General features: G+C 39.0%; 2 protein-coding genes across 2 annotated transcripts in view; one reads left to right on the forward strand and one right to left on the reverse strand.

The window, feature by feature from the left end:
* Nucleotides 1-1,860, reverse strand: part of taf2 (TAF2 RNA polymerase II, TATA box binding protein (TBP)-associated factor) — a 42,251-nt gene extending 40,391 nt beyond the window's left edge. Inside the window, exon 1 of the mRNA XM_088084989.1 lies at nucleotides 1,542-1,860. The gene's annotated coding sequence lies outside the window, so the exon portion shown is untranslated. The remainder of the gene's footprint in view (nucleotides 1-1,541) is intronic.
* A 73-nt stretch (nucleotides 1,861-1,933) lies between these two features.
* The window catches only part of LOC121945994 (dolichyl-diphosphooligosaccharide--protein glycosyltransferase subunit STT3B-like), a 74,457-nt gene continuing 51,400 nt past the window's right edge, over nucleotides 1,934-24,990 (forward strand). Inside the window, exon 1 of the mRNA XM_042490385.2 lies at nucleotides 1,934-2,496. Coding sequence (XP_042346319.1) covers nucleotides 2,207-2,496 — 290 coding nt within the window. The 5' untranslated portion in view covers nucleotides 1,934-2,206. The remainder of the gene's footprint in view (nucleotides 2,497-24,990) is intronic.

Here is a 24,990-nt window from a genome sequence, read left to right on the forward strand (position 1 = left end):
TTGATGTTATTTGCCACAAAAAGTTCTCAGTCTCTTTCTAATCCTCACTTGCAGAAAAACATGACCTGTTTTTATATATGAAGGAAAAGCAGCCTGACCTGTTCATAGGTATGAGATTATGAGATATGCAGCTGCTGTCAGGATAGAATGTTTCCTTTAAGGGACAGCTCACCCCCAAATCAAAAACACATATTTTATTCTTTTACCTTCAGTGCTGTTTATTGATCTACATTATTTTGGTGTGATGGGTATAATATGGCGAGTGTTAGAGCTATCAGCCGTAGAGATGTTTGCCTTCTCTCTAATATAATGGAAATATATGGCACTTGGCTTGTGGTGCTCAAAGCACCAAAAAGTTAAATTTGAAAAACTCAATAGCAATGTCTCTTTCAAAAAATCATGAGCAGTTTCATGTAAGAACTACTTTCTTTTTGCCAAAAAACACCTGAAAACCGAATCACAGAGCAGAAGCAAGTATGCATCTCTTCATGGATGAAAGGCTTGTGACGGCGCAAGATGTAAACATTAATGGCGTCCTGCTTGGCTGACCTGTAAAGTTAGCCAAGCCAAAGTTAGCCATTAAGCTAGCTTAATAGTGCCAGGTGAGCTAGCAGCTAGCAGTAGCTGCATGCTTCCATCTGCATTGTGATACATTGGTGGGTGTAGTTTGTGTGAGCAGTTTCATGTAGGAGCTATTTTCTTCTACCTGAACTATATACCCCAACTGTATCACAGTGCAGAAGCAAGCGTGCATCTACTGCTAGCTCACCTACTGAGCTAAATAATGTTATAAATCGAAGAGAACGCCATAAATGCTTACATCTGGCACTGTCACCATTTGCACAATCTCAATTGTTTGACCTCTTGAAACCCAAAACCACATCAGTTTTCTTGTGCTGCGTTCAGATGCCTTTCAGAAGCATTTAAACCTTTGAAACCTGAGCAAATAGGTTTTTTTTTTTTTTTTTTTTTTTAAATGGCTAAAAAGGAAATGAGCAACTTGACAAGAAATGTCCCACAAATGGCAAGAAATTAGGAAATGAAAACAGCCTCATAAATTGTTTAAAAAAGAGACAAAATATTAGCAGACAATACTAAAAAATGGGAAAATGTCCAGAAAACTACATTCATAATTATTATTATTTCAATTATTACGAACTATTTTATCTTTATATTCATTTCTTATTTTGTTTTGTTTTATTTGGGGTTTTTCCCCCTTCGTTTTTTCCATTTTTTGCTTCATTTCAGGTCAAGTTCTTGGAACTCATAACTAGTAATTTAAGCCCATGTTTTTGACAGAAATCAAGCTAATTTGCTCAAGCTTCAAAGGTTTAATAAACCTTAGTAAATGCTTAATAACCACAATAAAGCTGCCAATTATGACTTAGAAATCTTTAACAAATGGTGGCTAATTAGAAAGTGGAATCAAACATGGTTATTTAGCATAAACTTCTTGCAGGTTTCGACAGATAGCTTAATGTTATAGTTAGCCTACCTTCAATGGGGATTGCAGCTAATTTCGGCTGGGGTGAGGAACTTACCGCTGGCTTCAGTCAGGGCCTAAAGTTGGCACAGAGCCCCCCTCCTGTCACAGCTCTTGTTCTGTTAATTTATTCAATATTTTCAGTGAAATTCATTTATTTCATTGGCTCATGCGACTCCGGCGACCCTGCGCTGTTCGCGTGCCATACGCTCTTCCCGCTGCCTGTCACCCGACATCTTCACTTCGCTCTCGCGGCAGAGCGTCTTCAGCGGTCAGGCAGCTCTTCTGCCATTGGTCGCTTCTGCTGTACGTCAAAGTCGCTCTACCGTGGGATTGGACTTCTCCCGGCGCCGTGTCCCTCTTGGCTGTACCTGTCTCGCTGTGAGAGGTTGACAGCTCTTCCTGCTCCACGCGCAGCTCCCGCCCATTTCATCCAGCTCCAAGGAAGGAAGGAGGAACTGCTCGAGCCGCATGTGTCTGCAAAACCGTGCTGCTATGTGACTCCCTGGGATTATTTAGCTGGTTTTGCGGTCGGTGGGAAGCAAGGTTGGAAAGTTTGTGATCACAGCCGGTATTTTGGGGGGTGCGGGGCGCATTGGGAAGGTGGTGCAAGTGGTTTCGGAAGTGGAGCGTGGCAGCGAAAAGGAAAAAGGGGGGCTTTTCTTTCCCGTGTGATACCAGATAGCTTTCGCTTGCTTTGCCACGACGGGACTGACGTAGAATATGGCGGAGCATCACCCGGTTGCCGACAACAAACACAAATCCTCGCTCAACTCCGGAGCGTCGTACTCGGGGAACGGGCGCAGCAGTACGGCGGTGGCGGAGAGAGGCAGTAACGCCGGGGCTGGAGGAGGAGGCGGAGGAGGAGGTCTGTCCGGCGGCCTGTCGCAGCCGGCTGGGTGGCAGTCCTTGCTGTCTTTTACCATCCTGTTCCTGGCCTGGCTCGCCGGTTTCAGCTCCAGGCTCTTCGCTGTCATTCGCTTCGAGAGCATCATTCACGAGTTTGACCCCTGGTGAGTACACACACACACACACACACACACACACACACACACACACACAGAGCTTCTTTGAGCTAAGACAGCCTGCTACAATTGCAGTGAGCTCCTGCTGCATTGTGAGGAAGTTTCTTTTAAACATGTCAACCAAACGGGTTATTTCACATTTTGTCACGTGCCCATATTATCAAAAAATGTCCTTTCGTTTTGGTTTTCAAGAACTTCAAAACGGGGACAATGGCCACAAAGCTTACATGTACTAAGCCTATTGTGTTTAATGATTAGACTTATCTTGAAATTATCTTGGACATATTTTGTCGAAGCTTCCAAATACACATTTTTATTGCATCTTTCATGATGATTAAGATCACAGCACCAAATGTAGGCCCACCTTTTCAGAGCCAAGGGACGCCTGCGTTTCTATTGTGGTTCATTGTAAAGTGCAACGTTGTAACAGCCAGTGGAGGAGGAGAAGGGGGAGGTGGAGGAGGAGGGGGGTGTCACAGCAGAGCAAACGAGGATAATGGTGACAGCTTCATCTGACGCGGCTGGAACCCGGAAAGAAGCACTGGGTGAAGTCCTTGTGACACAGATGTCTCCTTTGTTTACCCACAGCTCACCTCTGCTCTGATTTGATGCAGTGTAGCAACACTGGCACGGATTACAGGGCTTGTGTGCCAACTATGTGCCACACACAAATAAGAGCATGTCACTGACTTGACGGGTAACTTTATTTTTCAACCTGGACCCTATTTTCCCATGATTTTGTATGTAAGAGACTAAGGGTCAACCGATATTGTTTTTTCAAGGTTGATGCTAGCACAAATTATTAATACTTAATGAGTTCGATGAGTAATATTTAGACCCGATATGCATTTACAATAATAATGAAAATATTTGTGTCCAAATTTAGAATTTGCAATAAAGCAAACTTCAACATAAAACTTTGTTTAAATGCCTTTAGCAAATAGTTAATCAAAACTGGAACTTTCAACATCATATACAGCAAGTTCCCTGCAACTTTTTTTAAAATAAAGTTCAGTAAAAATTTGAATAAAAAAATGAATGAATAAAAATAGCTCTGAGGTTTACAAGTAAAAGATCCTTCCATGCTGACACTTTTTTTTGCATGTATTGCAGTCTGCCTTCCCTGGTGTTAGTTGAGTGTAATGTGCACACTTTTTCAGTAGTTAATTTTATTGGCAATCATTAAAGTAAAATACCAATACAGATAATATAGATAATATCCGCCCAGATAATAGGCCAGGCCGATAATCTGTCAACCCCTATAAGAGATTAATGGGAACAACATTTTCTGAAACTGGTCCAGAATTGAGTGAGAGCATTGCAGCTGGCATTTGGGAAACAGGCTTTAATGACCATTTACATGTCAACAGTTCATCCATGAAATGTTGAACTTATGTTGCATTTTGGCCTTTGTTCATACGACAACTGGTTTTGCGGGACTTAAGACGCAAAATTTTGAAACCTTTAATTTTAACCGGAAACGGCTCTGAAAATACTCTTGCCAAACTAGGGTTGCACCGATACACTGGTTTTAAGGTATAACATGATATGAAAGTTGACCATTATCATATGGCCTACATTTGCTTAACTACAATATTGGAAAAAAAACATCTGGATGGAGAATCATATCCTTACTTCAATTATTTTCAAAAGGGACCTACTTCCATTAAATATTGTTTTTATGTCTTAATTATAGTAATAAAACAGTTATTCAACCAAAACATATTTTTATTTTCATTCTTTTAAAGGCCTTTAGGAATGATAATAATAATTCTGAATGCCGTGATACTGTGAAACTGCAGCATTTTCTGAGATGGTTATCATACTGTGTAAATGGATGATAGAATGACTGTATTTAAGTGCATATTGGTGGGTTTGGTGATAGCGGTTTCAGGGCTATTTCTGGTTAAACTAAAGGAAATCTTCCTCATTAACAAAAAAGGAGGCACGGTGATATTGGCGTGTCATTGGTATCGGCAGATATTGGCTTTAAAATGGAAGTCGGAATTGGTCAACATGCTCATTTCTGCTGATATCACTTTTTTTTTAATTGACAAAATGAACAAAACATCAAACTTAAGTGGAAGTATTTTCTTGTTTTGCACAATAAGTTACCTAAAGTGAAAAGCATTGTATATTATGTCTCTGTCTGCTAGTGGGCCATCACGATAAGAGTGTGCATAAGATGATGCTAAATCCAGTACAGAAGAGACTTGATGATCACTTAAATTAAATGGGAAAATGTAGATATATCAATATTGGTTATCAGCCTAATGAGGTATTAAGTATCGTCATATGGTATATCGGCAAAAAATCCAATATTGTGCATCTCTAGCAAAAAAATATCTGTGTGGTGTCCTTTCCATAATGTAGTCAGACACTTAGAAAAAGTGCTCAGACTGGTTATATTGCAGCCTGTGTGGCCACCGTCAGCTGCAACAGTCTCTCTGACTGTTGTTCCCATTAGTCACTTAAACACAAAATTGTTGAATATTGGGTCCAGGTTGAAAAGTACTGAAGTTACCCTTTAACTGTGATCATTTTGTGCCTTATCCTGCACAGTATTCATCAAGGATTTGGTGACATTTGCCCAGCATCCTTTTGAAGTTTATATAACCATAATTTGTCCTCAGATTGTAATGTGCTCCCAATTTTGCATGAAGATATTCAGTATTCAGATTCGTATGTCCTTGAAAGTGTTGGTGAGACTTACCTTGAATTCTTTGGCAGTGTCCTGGTTCACGCTGCTGCTTTTAATTCTAGTGTGAAAAGGGTTTCCTCACACTGTCTCAGACATTAGTGCAGGCAGGCAGCAGCTGACAGTTGGACAGCAGACTTTGCTGCAAGATAGGCCTCCTTACACGCTCGGCTTTTGTACTATTTCATGTTTCCTAGAATACATACGATATGCTCATATGCATATCAAAGCTTACCTCAGAGATAATGAAGTACCTGTGTTCAAATGAGCCTTTGAACCAGAGCAAATGTTCTTCATTGCACCGGCCATCAAATTGTTTGTGTCTAATTTCAAAATCATGACCAGCATGACTTCTGACAGATATTGTCCAATCTTTTTTTTATTTGTACTCCAAGGGACTGTTGCCTGGCCCAAGCCTGCATTGCATCACTGAAACCATTTAATGATTATTCGGAGACCAGCAGTGTGGATTAAACTGCCAGCTTCACGTCTGTCTGCTGAATAAAAGAGGAGGCTTGAAAGCTTTGGCTGGGGAGAATCCTTCAGTTTCTGTGTGTCGCCGTCTGAAAGCCTAACATGGCATGACATAGAGTGAAATTTATTCATGCGCTGCTTCATTGTTCTATCATTCTCCCTTTGCTATCAGACTGGCAGCATTATTTAAACTAGATTTTTAGATGGCTGAGCAGGTGTTTGTGTGTCTGTTACTGTTTCTTCTGTTGAAAATCTAATGATGCAATATGTTGAAGGGCAGGTAAAATTTGTTGTACATGTTTGTACACCTTGATTGTGTCACAAAATGGACCAATTCTGCAAATATGTTTCTTTAATTGGGTTTCAAACAGAGATTTCAACATTTTAGGATGCCTCACTTTATGTATCAAAGGGAAACCCCCGGTGTGTGTGTGTGTGTGTGTGCCACTGTGTGCCCTTGTGAAGAGGAAGTAGCTTGTCTTTCATAACTGTTATAAAGGTACAACAAGCTGCTTTTTTTGTCAAACAGACATTTTGAATGTGTGTAAAGAATCTATTCTGGAGGTCACAGTAAAGACATCAAGGTTTTTGAGCATCTAGGAGGATAAAAGAAGCAGAGTTTACAGCCTTTTGCGATCAGCGTTTGATGACAGTTCCTTCATGTACGACCCTACGACCTCACTGCACGTTTTCTGTCATTCTGTAACTTATCTTTAAAAGGGTATTGCAGTCGAGCTCACAGTCGGGGCACCCCTCCGCTGCCCTGTTTGTTCTCGTCCTCTCCCTCTTTCCCTCCCTCACACGCTCCCTCTGATGTGTCCTTTTGATGTGGCTGGTTAATAGTCATTTTCCTTCAGAAGAGCTAGATCGAGCTATTAGATGTGACAGCAGAGCAGATCAGGACTGGTATTATGAAGCAGCCAGCTCACAGATAGCTATGCTTTGAGTTGGGGCTGTGTGAATCATTAATGGAACAGCATCAGAAAGGGAGAAAAAAACAGCTTCATTAGCTCTTGTGTCTCTGTCGGATACAGTAAAGGTTGCCTGATAGTGAGCTGGACCTCCCTCTGAGCAAGGTCTGGCAACAAGACGGCATCTGATCCACCTGTTGTATGGTGCTCAGAACCGCTGCTCTGTGAATAATGGTTTGTAGGAAACCGAAATGCAATTAGTGCCAGTAGTCGGCACATTTATGAGGAATGGCATGGTTGATATGAATGAACCATTACACTATTTAAAAGGTGGATGACTCTATTAAAATCAAGCTGTCCTCATTCTGTGGCCATTGTCATCATATCTGTTTTATAACTCGAGCAAGTAACTGAGGTCATATCTAGAGCTGGATGTTGAACATGAATACTTTTTACCTGACACAAAATATGTACTAACAGGCAAGTTCCAAAGGTTAGCAGGGAATATCTGGTTAAATTTATAACTTGTTTACAATTTTTTTTAGCAGGCAGTTCCTGGTTCCAAAATTAAAAAAAATAAAAAAAATTACACCTTTTTGTCTTTTAGACAAAGTCTCTATATGGCTGCTTGTATTGAGATATACAGTATTATTTTATGACTGTTGTTTTGCTGTTTTATATGACAAATGTGTGGAAAATTACATCAACTGTAACTAATTAACATGCTGTAGGCACAGGGTTTCTGCAGTGTATTGCAAGCGTGGTGGACCACTTGGCTGCTTTTTTTTTTTTTTCAAAAGGGACCTATTATGCTTATTTTCAGGCTCATATTTGTATTTTTGATTTCTCCTGTAACATGTTTATATGCTTTATTGGTTAGAAAACACTTTATTTTCCTTATACGGTCTGTGCTGAAACACCTGTATTCGCCCTCTGCCTCAGATGCTGTGTTTTGCTGCCATTCTCTTGAATCTCCTCCCCCCTCAGAAGAAACCCCAGTCTGCTGTGATTGGTCAGCGTTTGCGGGTCTTTCGCATCTCTGCACCATCACTGCAGCTGGGAAATGACTGTAATGGAGAACAGCAGCAGTTTTTATCATGAAAAACCACAAATAAAAGCTTCTAAACACAGTCAGACCTGTTCAAACAGGAATATGATCTGAAATCGGGGAGAAATTAACATCCATAAACAAGATTACATGTTTCCCTGAAGTTAGCACGGAGCATCATGTAGGACGTAATGTAAACACTTGCTGTTACGCAGAGCAGATGACCATAGAAAGAAGTACAACATGAGCTGATGTCATCTCGTAGCCATGTAGAAAAAACTTCAGAAATGGAGTATTCAGAGTGGTTTGCATCTGAGGGTTTTTCTTAGAGACTACTTATTATACCACATTTAAAATGTAATTTGAAGTTATTGGACACAAGGCTGCAAGGAGATCTCTCCATAACATTTTGCTCTGGCAACAAGCTGCGTCTACCCATGACAGGTGCATCATGTCCAGCAGCTCCTCTAACATAAGCTAGGAGGGCAGTTTCTATCATTTTGGTGATAAAATTTGAAAAAAAAAATAGAATTTAAATTGGTGGTGGTCCACATCCATTTCTGCACAGCTTAGATTTGGCACAGATGGTAAAAATGTTAGTTCCACTCTGATATGAAAGAATATGCTGTGCAAAAGTGAATAGACTACAGCAGATATTTAATCAACAGTTCAAATCTTCTGATGCTCATCTCATTTCCGGGTGGAAGATGCTGGTTGTGAACATTTAGTAGACTTCCTCTGAAAACCTCTGAGCCAAATAACTCAGCTGAATCTTTATATGCAGTGGTTATTAGCCATGCTAATGGCATGGCTCGAAGGATGGATTTATCTGTCTGCCCCACTGAAGAATCTCAATAACTGTTGGATGGATTGTAATTAATCTCAGTGCACAAATTCATGCCCCCCTCAGGATAAATTTTAATCACTTAGCTGATCCCTTAAATTTTCAACTAGTGCCACAGTCAGCTAAAAAATATAATTTGTACAATACTTTTGTTTGATCTTTTGAAACCTGGAGCAACAAAACTTCTCATGCTGTTTTCAGACGCCTTTCACAAGTATTTCAACCTTTTAACCCTTTGTGATCTCTTTCAAAAACACAAGAAAAAATGGCAATTAGCAACTTGGTAATGTTCCACAAATTGATTCAGAAAAGAAGAATAAAAGAAATAAAAACATATTCATTCATTCTCTCTATTACATATTTAAAATAATAATAATTTTTTTTAACTTTATTGAAAGTGGATTTAAATTTTTAAAAAAAGGAAAAATTATGTATTTAAAAACAAATAATTGAAATTTGTTGTAATTTTAATGAAGTACTTTGTTATTTTTGTTTTGTTTTACTAATTTTCAGGTCATTTTCTTGTACTTTTTACTAATTTCTTGCTAATTTGGGGGTCATTCCTTCTTTTGTTGGTCACTGCCTTCTTCCCGTGTTTTTGAAATAAAATCAAGCCAATTTCCTCATGATTTAAATTAAGATTCAACAGATTTGGTAAAAATTATCTGCTTAATATCAACATGTTAGCTTTTTATTATCAACACATCAACACAATTGTGTGCAGCAGCATGACAGCACTGTGGAACTTTAGTCTTGCTTTTTAGAGTTGAAATATTGGAAGCTGAAGCCGCTTTGGTTGGAGAAGCAGATTCTACTCAATTCAGAATGCACAAAATGCTGTTAAGATAACAAGAAAATAGGTAATCCTTTATTAGTCCTCCAATGGGGAAATTTGCATTGTTACAGCAGCAAAAGGATATCAAAGCAGGTTTGTGCAAGATAAAGCAAGAGAACAACATTATAGTATGAAAAATAGTAATAAGAATAGTTTGAAAGTAGTATTAAACTCCAACCTTAATAACAGAAATAGCACAAATATATTTCTATACCAAGATCTACTGATATTAATGATTGGCTTTGTGACTGATTTGCCAGTCACAAAGTTAATATCCATGTTTGAAACCAGCAAAGTGAATTGAGAAAGACATTGTGAAAGCACACAGAGTGAAAATACAACAGATTCTGTCTAATATGAGGGTGCTGTTCTCTTTTTCCCACATGCACAAATGGAGGATCATAGGAAATGGGTCGGTGTTTATTGAGGATGGAGTTGATGATGTGTGGGTGTCGTTATTGTGCCCAGGCCGCAGCATGGGTTCTCAGGTTGTGCCACGTTACAAGGCACTCAGAGAATGGGAGCAAGAGGTTTTGTGCTCTGTAATAGAGCCAGACTGTGTTGCTGTTGTACATCTGTCTGAAAAGATCTAGTTCATCCTCTGTGTTTTCGTGAGAGGGAAAAAAGGTGCTTTTGAAGGTTTCAAATGAAAGACGGGAGGCAGGCTTGGGAGGAGAAAAGAAAAGTGCCTGCTTGAAACAGAATAGCAAAGTAGATCCTGCATTTAGCCTGGCTGGCTTCATTTACACTGACTGCCTCTTCACATCTGATTCTTTTATTTCTGTTTAATCGTCTCAATCCTTGGCTTCTGCTGAGGTCAAACGATGCAGTAAGTTAGATTTTCTGTTTTATTTTCAGGCAGGTGATAGTAAAACACGGCCTCAGAGACACTGCGTCGAAACAAAAACTGGATCCAGGTCAGCAGCGCAACACAAGGTTATGTCTCTTGATTTTGGCTGATGATTCATGAGAGCAAGTACAGCCCTGCTGTCTCCTCTCAGGTGCCTTCAGCCGTGCACTCTGCTGAACAGTCACCGGGGTCATGACAGCTCGTGCCTCTGGCCAGCTCTGTTGACAGACTGAGCCGCTCCACCTGTAACCTGATTCTTTAGTGGCAGCGACTCTGCCAAACACCAGCGCGTTCACTGGGCAGAGGAGCAAATGTTCTATCCTGCTGGCTGTCGGTGACAGGCGAGGAGATGAGGGGCCAGATCGGCTGCCTGGCTCACACACTGTCAGGCGGACACTCTCACAGACCCACTGGGTGGCTGTGACCTTGTGCAGTTTGGACTTTACTCCACAGTCAGTGCAGATATTTTATTTACCAGTGCCATTTTACTGTTGTTTACCATGATTCGAGTTTTTGTTTTTTGGTCTGACACACATTGAACCCCCCCCCCCCCCCACCCCGTACAGTAAAACTCATATCAAACAGCCCTGCATGAAATCTTTATGAAGCTTCTAATGTTCAGTTGTTGACACGTGGCTGGGCCTGTAGCTGCATTACTGCAGTAATATGATGCCAACCACAGAGTTGAGCTCATTACCGTCATCACTGCTACTTCCAGTAATCCTTCCTCTCAGTCTTCAACATTAGGGGAATGATGCACATTATATTAATGGGAATAATATGTTATCATGACATAATGATATAAAATGTTTTTGGGGTTATGTGAACAGACAAACAGGAGTTTGGTTAAGGTAATTTGAAAGGTAATCAGTTAAATCAGTGACTTTAAATCAGTTAAAATATCTTTACTTAGGTTAATGAAATGCACATATATGGCAATCAGATGAAAATACAGTTTGTTGCATCTGTCTTGGATCAGCGTTGTTCCTCTTTACTTAGCACATCACAGAAAATACTCTAAGCCAGGGGTCGACTGATATTGGTTTCTCAGGGCTGATACTGTTAGTGATTATTTGTGGTTGATGGGACCAAAAGCTAATATTTTGAACCAATATGCTTTGCTATGTTTTTCAAGGTAAAAGTTCCTCCCATGCTGACACTTTCTTTGCACTTTTTAGTGAATTAATTTTATTTGCGTTTGTTTTGTCGTGGAATTTGTTATATTCCAAATTCCAAATAATGACAGAAAAATTTTCATTTATATTATAAATGCATATCTGTTTCAAATATCGGTCATCGGTCTCATTGACGACCAATAATCGGTCTCGGTATCGGCCCTGAGAAACCAACATTGATCAAGTTGAGTAAAATCCGTACATCAATGATCAGTTGCACTGAATTACAAAACAGGGGGGCTTTCTATTTTTGTGTACAACATTCTTCTAAAAAGTTGTGCAACAGGTTGTTCATAACTTACTGATGAGTACTCGTGTCCCTTGAAAGATCCTTCGGTGCATGGTATGGCCCAGTATTTATCCAGTGTTTGATGTCACACTATTGACATTGATTTACCATCGATTTTTGATCTCTTTGAGTTACGACATCATTATGTTTTTATTAGAAACTTAAAATTGGACAGACTTATAGTGGTTACTGATGGTCGATTGCGGAACTAGATTGTACTTGTTCTCAGATAAAGCAGACACTGTTACTTTTCAGGAAGTTGACAGGTAGTCATTTCCTCCAGCATCACCAACCTTCCTTGACATGATAAAACATCTTTTATTGTGTCGCAATTTGGGCTGCTGTCTCACATCACCACTGGGGTGTATGGACGAGTTGGCAAGGTGCATCAGGAGGGCATGATTATGATCAAAATGTCAGTAATAACATTTTTGATCTCTGAAGCCCAGTTCTGTCCCAGTAATTTTGTTTTTCAGCTGGAAATCCTCCCCACCGTGTACATGTGGAAGATCCCCTTTATTCAGCTTACATAACACTAATTCGGTTGGTTCATTACGCAACATCCAGGATGGGGATGAGTCATTTTAAGCTATCATTCAGATGGGTGGGTGAAACAGCCTGGAAGTAGAGTAAACTTAACAATTTGAATTCATTTTATCAGGAAAAAAAAATGACAGGAAGTGCTTCTCCATATGTCCAACTGGGTCACATTCGGCTCTGGCCTCTATGGCACTGAGCCATAAAATGTCATTTATTTTTTTTCTGTTAATATCTCCACAAGTTAAACCGGCAAGATTGTAGTCAGAGGAAGTAGTTCCTGTTATCACATTTTATCAGATTGTGTATCTGTGCATGTGAACGTTGGACTGTTTGCACTTTGGTGTGGCTGTTGCTAGAGCTGCAAACTCCACTTTATCATGCACCCGTGGCCTGACAGTTCCTCTTCCACCACTGCTTTTTGATCTATGACCGCCACCAGGGCTACTTCTTCTTTTCTCTGTAGTCTGTGTGTGCGTGTGTGTGTGTGTGTGTGTGTGTGTGTGAGAGTGAGAGAGAGAGAGACACATGCACATTTGCAAAGAGTTCTGTGATCCGCTGTGGCACCTCTGTGAAGGATCTCAGCCCCAAAGCTAGATTTCTTTGTCCTATAATACCAGTGCTATATGAGCATACTGACAGATTGAGATGATGAAACAGGCATGCAATAAATCCTCGTGCTCTTGTCAGACATCTGCTGATCATGTCTTTGGTTTTGCTGCTTGATCTTTTTATTATATTGTTTTATGTAGTGTCACCCCGGTTTTATTTGATCAGCTCTTTGCTGTGGTGCAGTGTTGCCTACAAACACATGGGTTTTCCTTAGTTTCACCCTCTTGGAGTAGCAGATGAGAAAATACATTTTTGGTGATTTAAAAATGGCTAACCAACAGAAGGTCGACAGATAATATATACATTTTAATACATCGCTTAAAGCTCTGCAAGTTTAAATAAACGTTTGTCATTTTTAAAGCAATTAGGGATTTAACTAAAGAATTGTTTTCATTGTAGAATTAGCCTTCAGTTCTTTGATTAATGGACTAATTATTTAGTCTGAGAAATGTCAGAAAAGCTGAAAATGGCCAGCATAATTTTCTGCATGATATACAATGGAGAGAAGCGTCAAATTGCAGCTGGAACCATTATATTTGGATGTTTTTTCTCAAGAAATGTCTTAAAAAATTGAATGATTACCCAAATAGTTGCCCATAGTTGTAAATAGTTGTCTCTTGTAATTGTTGATTTATTGTTCAACTTATTGTTCTGCAAAAAAAATACGTATCATTTAACTGCAACAGCCCCAGTTTGATTGTGGGACCCTCGTTACACAGAGATGGCACTTTAGGGCCACAACACCGCCCATTTATACCACCTTTGCATGTTTACACAGAAACAAACGATGGCGACATCAATCCGGAAAAAAAAAGCAAAGAATTTGAGAAAAAGTTAAAAAAAATTAACTGAAGATCAATTAAAAAGGAAAAACAGTGACAAAAACATTTGACCAATAAGCAGTGAAAGAAAAATGAGACCCCCAAATTAGCAACAAATAAGTAAAAAAGTACAAGTAAATTTGTAATATTTTTTTTTTTCGCGAGAGAGGCAAAAACAAACAAGGCAAACAAGACATGGCAGAAAGTGCTTAAAAATTCTACTTTTATAACATAATTTTAAATATCTAATCGTGATAATTATACATATATTTTTTCTTAACTTTTTAAAATTTGTTTTCCCCCCTAGACATTTTCCCCAAGCTTTTTAAAAACAATTGAAAGAAATCAAACCAATTTGCTTAAATTTAAAATCTTTTAATACTTGTAAAAAGTTGTCTGAAAGCAGCACAAAATTATTGATTTCGCTCCAGGTTTCAGAGGGTTAATAAGGAAGATGGCAGAATTGTGGCACTGTGATCATGGCTTTACAAAGACTTGCATGATAATTTGCATCAGACTCTGTGCTCCCTGTGTTCTGCTGCTTATGATACCCTGCTCATTTGGTTTTTTGCTGTAACAGCATCAGTTGACTTCCTGATCCTTATGTAATTGGCTTCCTGCTCCAGTCTCTGACTGGTGTTTCAGGTTCACAGCCCAAACAGCATCGAGCTGCACTCTAGTGTGGTGCACACAATTTGTCAGGCTGCTTGTCTGTTGGACATTTCCTTTACTACCTTTCTCTTCTGATGCTTAAACCTATGCAAACATTTTAAAATGCTACTTATCAGATAATTATGAAGCCTTTCTCTTGGGCTCTGGTCTTTGTCTCTGCCAAAGACACTGTCGCCTGTTTCCTTTTCTTCAAACATCTGGCGTTGTACCATCACACTTCCGCCTCTTGTACAGTCACTGTGGAGAATCTGACGAGCTGGCTGCCTGCTTTACAGGCAGCCAGGAAATCAGACTGCATGTCTAATTTAGCTTCAAGTATTTCCAACTGCATCAGTTTAAAGAGAATGTGCTGCACTTGCAGATTGTCCCCTGACATTGAAGAAAGTCATCTGTCACCATTTCAGTCCATTTGCTATCTTCTTGGAATTTAATAAGTGTTAGTGGTCCTTGTGTGGTGAGGATTTGTCATGGTTCGTCTGATGAATAAACAAACGCAGCCTGGCTGCTCACTCTGTCCTTCTCTTTAATGCTCACATACATTGCTACATTTAGAAATGGAAGAAAGATGATTTTTTTTAAAGTAAACCTTTCTCCACCTTTACACAAAGGGCTCAATAAAGAACTTTTTTCTCAGAATATTTACAGTAATAACACAGTGAGAGGACCTGCTCTGTAGGGAGACCACACTTTGTTTATGGAGCATAGGAGTGTCTGAATTTTATAGATTTTTTAATGACATACATTTCATCATGGTAGGAAAAGCATGTCGTATTTTAAAAATCTATTTTCAACAAACATATTTAGACTTCTTGGTTACTTAGGACCAGTCTGTTTAAGTTCATTTTTGAATTAAATAATTTTGAAAACAAATTGTACCACTATGTGTTTTCATCATTCCTGTTGTCCCACTGCCCTGCTGTTTTGGATTGTAATGGTATGAGATTTTCATGGTACAATAACCATCTCAGAAAATATTACAGTTTTACAGTATCGCGGTATACAATATTATACAATATGTATTCTTATTATCAGTTACAATTAGCCTTAAGGAAATTTTTAAAAAGCATTATTTGGGAGGGTTGTTAATTAATTTATTACTTAATTGAAACTTGAGACTATTTTTTTTGTGTGTGTGTGTGTGTGTGTGTGTGTGTGTGTGTGTGTGTGTGAAAAGGTAAATGAGATCCTTTTTTTTTCTTTTTTCGATAAGTAAATGTACATGGTACGCAACCCCCCTCAGACTGCCATTTTTTCTTCAGTTCTCTGGTAATGATATATTGATATCGTGGGTTTTCAGCAGGTGAGTCATAGAGCAGAAAAAATACTTTAAATCCTTCCTTCATGAAACATATGACAAAAAAAGAGTAGTTCAAACTATAGAATATGGCTTTACTGTGTATAAAATGCACACTTGATTTGAAGCATCGTTCACTCAGTCACAGACTAATGTGTTTATAAGGCAGTTCTGCTGTTGGGGTCAAAAAAAAAAAAAAATTAAATACATTTTAAAAAGAAAACAATACACTTGGACACAGTCATGCAGAAGAAGGGACTTGCTTTCTCTGGAAATGCACCCACTGATCATTTTACACAACCATCTTGACTGGTGGAGGCTGCACAGCCATCAGCCACTATTAGAGCAAAATTCTGCCAATCATGATAGTTTGTAAATAAGGTCCTACTGGCACTGATTAATCAGCCAAACAGATTAATCAGTTGACCTCAAGTAAGAAGCCAAGTAGAAACCCGGGTTAAGCTGGTTAATATGTGGCTACAAAAACTGCTCTCTCAGGAGAAATCTAGCTCAGAAAATCACTCTAAATCCCTAACAAGATTATGGAAACAAGGTCTCTTCCCATTGAAGAAATCAGCTTACTGTAGGAGGCCAATAAGAATCCAGAAAGTGCATGTTAATGCGCTGATTGAAGCTCGGCATAGATGAGGAATAGCAAAGCACACAGACAACATTACAATAACTACTAAACTTAAAATATTTTTCAGCATGTGTGTTAGAGTGCAGCAGCTACATGTTGTTTTTGCAGTGTGGTTGGGGGAAAATCCCAGCTGGTGTGTTTACTTTACATTATCTTACATCCTTACAACTCCTTGGCGGTTAAGCATTGAATGTGTCTGTTTCTCACTATAGCCAATTTTCTCATCATTGGCTCAGTGAGACTTTCCAGAGTGATAATTAGCCCTCTGAAACCAAAGCAAACTGCTTGGTTTCTTTCAAACGTATGGGAAGAGGGCACTGAGCAACTTTAGAAATTGCCAAAATTTTAGCATGATATTTGTAAAAAGTTAGAAGTAGCTTTTGTTGCTAAGAAATTACCTGAAGTTGAGATGAATAGTATAGAAAAGTAGAATAGTATAAAAATAGTAGAATAGTATAAAAAAGCCCAAAACAGAAACTAATATGAAAATAAGTAAAACAGAAACAAAAAATCACAAAAAAACCCAATAAAGTTAAGTGAAAAAAGGTACTAAATCTAAATAAAAATAATAAATGTATTCATATTCTGCAGCATTATTGTAAATATATAATTTGAACTTGACATTTCCCTAGTTTTTTTTTTGAGAATTTCCTAATTTTCTCCTTTTTTTGCAGGACATTTGTTACCAACTTGCTCATTTTCTTTTTTCCCATTTTTCTAAAGAAATCATTTTTTTCTAAAGGAATCATTTGTTGCAAAGTTTTTCCAATAGAAATGAATTACATTTGGTCACGTTTCAAAGGTTTAAATACTTGTGAAAGGCATCTGAACACGATCCATGTTTAGCTGGAGCAGAAGAGTAAGTCAGAGAAAGGTGAGGGAGCTGTGGTCAGTGTTGCAGTGGAAAGCTGCAGATGATTTCCTTCCTGCTCTGCTGTGCTTCCTTGATATTCCTCCACACCGCTCCTCTCTAACATCACCATGAAAGGGCAATTAAAGGAAGTGACTACACAGCTTACCTCCCATCAAAGAACTGTTGTTACCATGATTAAACGTACAAACAAAGCTAGAAATTATCATAATGGCCTTGCTTCCTTTTCACAGCTGATTAATGTTTTAATGTGACAACAAACAGTCTCTGTGGCTGCCACTGATAAATATTTATCAGGATTACACATTCTTTGTCCCAGTTTAATAACTGACAAAAAAAGACAAAGGAGCATGTTTGCCTTGTGTTACATAACATTACAATTCGCTGCACAAGGCAGTAGAGAAATGGGAGAATTTACTTGAAAATGTCACTTGGCTTCTCTTCTTATCTCTAGGCTAGGTTTCTCTCATTTCTCCTCCTCCCCATATCCATCCCTCCCTCCTTCCTCGCCCCGCCTTTCATTTCTTCCCCCGGTCTTCACCGTGTTGCTATGCCTCCCTCAGTCATTAGGTCGTTGCTGGTTGCCAGTTTTATCAGCCCAGAGAGTTGCTGTCGCACAGCGCTCCTCTTTGATGTAACCCAGTCGGTCCCTGCACTCTCTTTCAGTCTCTTGTTGTTGCTCTTCCCCTCCATCTCTCAGATTTCAGACTCATGGCTTGTGTTATTCTTTCTGCTCCCTTATTTTACATTTTTCTTGCTTCTCCTGTGAGGTGGCTTGACTCCCAGCAGAGTGACATGCCTTTGCTTGTTAGCCTGGCTGTGACATATATGACGAGGATGTCAGTGAGGGGGAAAGGAGTGGCTGTTGTGTTCTTCTGATAAAGACATTAGAGGGTTCTTAGTAATGATCTTTGCTGCTGATTGGATGCTGCGGAGCTCTGGCTGGTGACTTGGGCGACTACAGTAGACCTGTATTATACAACAAGTAGTTCCGACCATGCAATCTGATTGGTTCGCAGTTAGAATGTGCTCAAATACGCATGACTGCACACCTTCCTCATCACTAAAAAGAATTACTCTGCCATTTCTTACTCAATGCTCTTACAGAAATCATATGACTATCATATGATTTCAGGCAGTGAACAAGGGGCCTGTTATAACAGTGTCAATGAACATCAGTTTAGCTGTTTAGAAAAGTGGCAACCTTATAAGAGAAAGTACAGCTGACCAAATGAAACAGACAACTCACTGATGGTGTAAACTATAAACTAACACTAAGCTGTAATATAATTTCACTACTTAAAAAAATGCTATGGGTGGGAATTTAATGTTTTTAAATGTTTTGGCTGATCGATGTGCATTCCAATAGTGCTCCTAATGAATGGACCAGCTCCAAAAGTATAAAATCAATATGTGGTGGCAGATGTTTGTTTTGATTGTGGTGGGCCACCACAAATAAATCTATGTGTGGGAAACCCTCTTATTTCTGATTGTTTGACAGGTATCTGTTGAAATTGCACAACAAGACACTGAAAGCAAAACTTTTGGCCATTGTTCTAACACTATTTCATGTATTATTTATTTATGTATTACATTATAATGGCCATTGTGGAGTGTGGAGAAGGACTGTGCAGAAGCAAAAAAGGAAAAAAATAAAAATGAAATAATGTTAAAATGTTAAAAACAACAACAACAAACAAACAAGAAAATGACTGTGCTTAAAAAAATACAATAATTTTCTGTAAAATAATTAAAACTGAATAATTATGGTTATAAATTTAGTTATAGCTTTTTTTTAGTTGTTTTTTTTTTTTTTTTTTTTACATGTTTTTCTAAATCTACTCATTTCTTGCAATTTGTGGAACATTTCTTACCAACTTGCTTATTGCCTTTTCCCCATGTTTTTTGAAAGAAATCAAACCAGTTTGCTCAGAGTTCAAAGGTTTAAATACTTGTGAAAGGGGCCTGAAAGCAGCACAAGGAAAGTGATGTTGATTCAGATTTCAAAGGGTTAAAAATCTGAGAACAAATGTTATGGGCAAATTCTATACTATGTCAAACATCTTTAAAAAAAATTAATTAATTAATTAATTAATTAATTAATTGCTTTATCTGTAGTGCTTGCAAGATGGTCAAAGGGATTCGGGAAAACCGTCTTTGTCCAAAAATCGACTATTAAACATTCAGAACTTTTCTTTGAAGCTCTTATATTTCATATTTGACACAGCTGCATCTGTCACTTTGAATAACCGAGTGCAACACTACAATACCTTCCAGGGGAAACTGTCTGAAAATGTGCACTGTTATCCCCATATTTAAACCAAATTGGGGTCATATTGCTTATACATAGCAAAACACTTTTCTTTAAATTAAGCTTATTTTTGTGGCTTGCCTGTGCTCTTGGAAGTTCATTGTTATTTTTGTTTTGTCTGCAGATCTCCCGTCTTTGTAAGTCCCAGCACACCAGCAGTTTACCAGCTTTTTAAAAACCAAGCAAAAAGTGTTTCATTCAGCCCCAGTTGGGTGAGAAGCTTTTTCGCGAGCCGGCTGTGAATTTCTCTTTCAGCCTGAGAGCTAAATGACAAATAGGACAGGCTTGCCCCAGAAGCCAGACTCGTGGAAACATATTGCCTCCTTCATCATGTGGGCAGCCACGCACCATGGATAGGCCTATGACCTCTAATTTGGGAAACAAAGCTCCGGGCCTCACAATGACAAACTGCAATTGCTCTACTTACTGTCAATGTATGTGCATAATTTTTCCATAGTTAGATCCAGTGTGGCCACATTGACCTACATGTTCCAGTGTGTTCCATATTGGGAGCACTAATGCTTTGCACTCTGATGACTATGATGACAGGTCTGTCACACACAAGCCTTGCTATGATCAATCGCTTGCATTTAGTATGAAAATACATGCTGCAGTAAGTATTTCCATCGCTGTAGCTCTGTCGTTTATCATTAGGAATTTGAGTAGGCTGAGTATAGGAGAGTAAAGATACAGGCCAAAAGAAAGAGACTTGATGTGGGGCCTGCTTATGCTGCAAGATTTTTTATGGTCATTGCAAAAGTCAAAGAGAAAGCATATTATTATCTGAGGAATGATCGGTCATGTCAGTAATGTGGTAAACAGTAAACAGTAAACAAGCCAACCAAGGTTTCATGGCCTGCGTTAAATAGCCCACAGCACACATACAAACACACACACAGATACACCGGCTGTTTCTTCTATATTCCTAAAAAATCCTTGGGACCTAATGGTAGTATTGCAGATGAGCCGATACACAGCAGTCACGAAACAGCAGTCCTTGGGCCAAGGCTGCATTGATATGAAAGGAAATGGACTCATCGCTCAGTGGAAAATATGAAAAGCCCAAAGCGGATGCTTCAAAGGCTGTCTGCTACCAAAGCACAACAAAATCTGGACATGGGTCAGATTTTACAGATCACAAAATGGCCAGTATGGTTTTATTGACCAAGTTATATTTGTAATGTGAATTAGGCATTCTGTCATATTTATGTCATCGACTTATTTTGTAATGAACATGACCTTGATCTTTCAGCTGACTTTGATATTGCTTGTTGTGTTTACATGCATGATTGTTTACATGTGACTGTCACTAACATTATAGCTAACGCGCTGTCAGAATAAACAGCAGGGTTTTTTTCCTGACCATTATAAATCTTGACCACAGTGATTCACTTTTTTTCCCCCAATTTTTTTCTCTCTCTCCAGCCCTGCCTACTTGTGTGAGTCCAAAGCATGAAAACACAGCAGTTAAAGGATGATACAGTGTAGCTTACTGGTATCCTGCAGCTGCACTTTTAGAGTCAAAGAACTTCTAATTGTCATTAGCTTTCCAACCCCTGCTAATGAGCCAAGAAGTCTGTCATTTGTAGTTTTACCCGCCAACAACTTCATCTTCCACTCCATAAATCCACTAGCAAACAGCCCAGCTCCCAGGCTGGGGACCAAAGTAAACTGCACAACAAGATGACTAGCGGAAAAACAAACAAACAAACAAACAAACAAACAAAAAAAATGACTGCCACACTTGATGCAATCTTAAGTCGACTGCGAGGTCTCAGACTGCTGATTCAAATCTCCGACTCTCAAGGGGCAGCCCTAATATTAGTTGTTTCCAGTAGTTTAAAGGAGATTTCAAAATAGCAAGATATATATTGTGTATTGTGATATAGCCTAAAAATATTGCAATAATATTTTTAAGCCTCAATGCCCAGCCCTAACTTCAGGATCTGGTGACATCACTGTGGGGTGTGGTTTCAAGTTTAATGGAACACGTTTTTCCACACCCAACGGTAGTGTTGGAAGTGGTCAGAGGTAAAACAGACCTAAAACTCTGAACCAGCGAAGGCAGCACAACTCTGCTGTTCAGCCTGATGCTGAGTTACTTTTAAATAACCCTTAAGAGTGTCCTTGCAAATGTAAAACAAATAAATGTTCAAAGCTGAACCCCTTAACTTTAATTAAAAATGTAAGCTTATATAAATCCACATTTCTTCTATGGAGTTATTTTATATATATTTTTTTTAGCAGTTTGACCATGCCACTTGTGTTTCCATGCGGTCTACTAAGCACTTAACAACCTGCTCTGACATGCAGGGTGAGTAATGGCACCAAGCCATGGAGGTCAATTTTTGCTGTGGCTGGTCAATTTGTCTCCTCTGTCAGCCTTGGTGGCAAGTAATTGGCCATCAGCTGGAGATTTTATTCAGCGCTAAGACTCTGTTTTGACTCTTTAATAAAGTGAAAATAGCTGTTGAACTGAGAGAACTGCCGGACACTGTGGGCAGCACACGCACAAGTCAGCTCTCAGCCCTTAAGTCACAGAATAGAGGAAGCCACAGTGGGAAATCTGAGCGGATTGTGCTTTGTTTACATTGTGGGCACGTTAATACACTACATTAAAGCACATTATATCCATTTAAGTAGGAATAATTGTTGATTTTTTTCCCATGGAAGGTAGTAATTAGGTATCTGGTGGTGTGTTTGTATTTTATCTGTCTGTACTGTATGCTTGTATTGTGTGTGTGTGGTGTCATAATAATGAGGATCTAAGTCAGTTGCAATATTACCTTTAATACAAACAAGTTCGTACTTTATTTCCACTCTGCAGGCCTGCTCATATGATGTTTTTAATTAAAGTAAAGTATATTTGTACTGTCTGCTCTTATTGTGCCCTCTGGGTAGGAAGCAGTGTTGGTTTGGGATCACTGTTCCCAAAATTTTGTAAACCATGGAACCTCTTCAGTTATTTGTTTTCCTCATCACCCCTCTATCCACCTCCCTTTATAGCAGGGTTTCCCACACAGTCATCTGTTTGTGGCAGGCCGACATGACTGAAACATCTGCTGCCTCGAATAAATTGTCTATTTTCGGAACTGGACCGATCATTAGGTGTGCTGTTGGGATATACTTTTTAGTTATCATAGCACCACACTGTTGGAGCGCAGAGCATACACTTGTCATAGACGGAGCAGCAGAATGTCAAACGAAGTATGCTGTTCATTGTGCTGGGTCTAAAAGTTTTCTTTTACTCACTTTGCACTCTGCTTCTCCTCTTTTCCATTAATCTGATCAGCTTTGAGCAATAGATCAATAATCCACCCATGACTTAAACTTTTGCCAAGGGATAAAAAATAACTCATGGCTAGTTTCGCCTGTGCTGCTTTCACAGATCTGCAAAAACATCCAAATTTAGAGAGGGGGCACAGAATTATAAATGTCTGTGTTTGATATATCTTTATGAATTGCTTGAAGTTTTCAATATCTGGGCAGCCTTACCAAGAGGGATTTGTCTCAAGAAGTCTCTCTCTTGAGCTTACTTGCTACTATAGCTGCACTTCCTAGTTTTTCCCTACAGATGAGGAAACCCGCTAAGGGACAGCTACTGTAGCTTCCCGGCTTCAAAAACCATAAGATGCATGGCTTTCACTGTCTGATTTAAATTATTCATGTGGTTTTAGGTTAGGTTGTTCTACAGTGTTGTGGACTGAGTTTTATCAGCTTTCTTTTAGCTCTATTTGCAGTGAGAAATATTTTCATTACTCGCTCTGACAAACAGTGCTTCTCACTGCTGTGTACCTAGAAAAATTGTGTTTGAAAATGTAATAAAAAATGTAGTTTCAGAGCAATTTAATGCTGTGTTGTGGCTTCAACACACCTTTGTCGGATTTCAAAACATGCATTCAAACCTTGACACCCAGACAGAAATGGAATATCAGAACAGAGGAAGATTAATGAGTGATATAGAGGGCATCAAACAATAGACTGTAAACACTGTAAACTATCTTAAGTAGTTGTTACGTAGTGTTTCCACAAACACTTACACTCCATTACACTCCATATGAGCATTTGCTCAATCTCTACTGTCCACACTGCTGACATCACTTGTACAGATGATTTGCCAACATCCCATTAAATAAGAATTGAGTAAAATTATAACCCTCTGCATGCACAGTGCATTCTCCCATCACTTGTGTGGCCCACACTCCTACACTGCCTAAACCAAAGGCCTATATGCTTTCATGAAAGTTTGCAATTTATATTAAGAGTGAATATATTTTATTTTTATATGTTTCAGTCAAACAGCAGGTAGTGTAAAGTGAAATAAACAGTTTATGACTTTATGAGTGCTATTATAGCTAGTTGTTACCATTAGGGATGTAGATTGATTAAGCATGCTAATGCTAACAGAGGAGTTTTAATTAATCTATTCCCATTCATTCTTTATCGTTAAACATTTATTTTATAGATTCACTTTAGTTTCACATTATCAGTTCAAATGTACCTTTACCCATTAGCTAAATTGGGAGTTAGCCAACTCACCACATGGCACATTTCACATAGTATGCATTTGCCAAATTAATAGATTTATTTGGCAAATTAATAGGTTATGTCCAATTAAAGAAGGGTAAAAAGTTTGTTTCCATCTGTATAGGAGAGCAAATAATGCTATATTTTCATTTCCTTCCTGCTACCTACTACCATTACCCATGATTTCCTGTTTATTTCCATGGAAAGCGTCCACCTTGATATCTGCAACCCTGAACCCTGAATTGCTCTTTACATTTGGGCCAGCACCGTGCATGGTAGCTTGTTGGAATTCATATGTGAGTGTGTGTGTGTATTAATGGGTGAATGAGCAGAAAAAAAACCTTGTAAATGGCTTTGGATAAACGCAGTATACTGTGGCCATTTAGTTCCAAAAACTGAGGTGAGCAGGCAGACCTGCACTGTTCCACGCACGTGGTGTGGTCAATCGGTTTAATAGTTTCCCAGCGGCTGTGTGAATAGTCCCTGCTTCCTCGGCATGCTGGGTATGTGCAGTAAATGATAGTTTGCAGAGCTGGTCTGTCTCATCTCCTATGATCTGCTCGTATGGCACTCAGGTGTGTTGAGCAGCTGGTTGGAGAAGCAAAGCAACTCTTCATTAAATAATCATCATGACTGCAATGGGCTGAGACAGTGTTGTTGTTAGGCTGTTAGTGCTTCTGACTGACCAACCAGCACTGCTGAAAAAGAGCTCAAACCAACCCCGTGAACTAACTTTCATTAAGGCACAGCAATTATGTAGATTCTGTCGGCTGTGCCATTGCTGTCAGATTTTGAATGTAACTCTGCAACCACAAAATGTAAATTTAATATACCTGAAAAGGAAATGAAGTTATACATTTCCTGTTAGAGTTTAACACACTGTACGTGCACCCCAGACTTGGACATCCCCTGACTACAATTCTCAAAAGGGCAAAAAGTTTAAAATCAATACAGAGCAGAACTTTCAGCTGCTCCAAATCCTTGCTGCACCATCACGCACACTCTTCCCCTCAGATTGCTGCTTCAGGACCTTTTTCTGCTGCAAAATTCCAGAAATACACGTTTCCTTAATG

Source organism: Plectropomus leopardus, chromosome 11 (genome assembly GCF_026936395.1).
Source record: "Plectropomus leopardus strain MGB_pleo_1.0 chromosome 11, ASM2693639v1, whole genome shotgun sequence".
NCBI lineage: Eukaryota > Metazoa > Chordata > Actinopteri > Perciformes > Serranidae > Plectropomus > Plectropomus leopardus.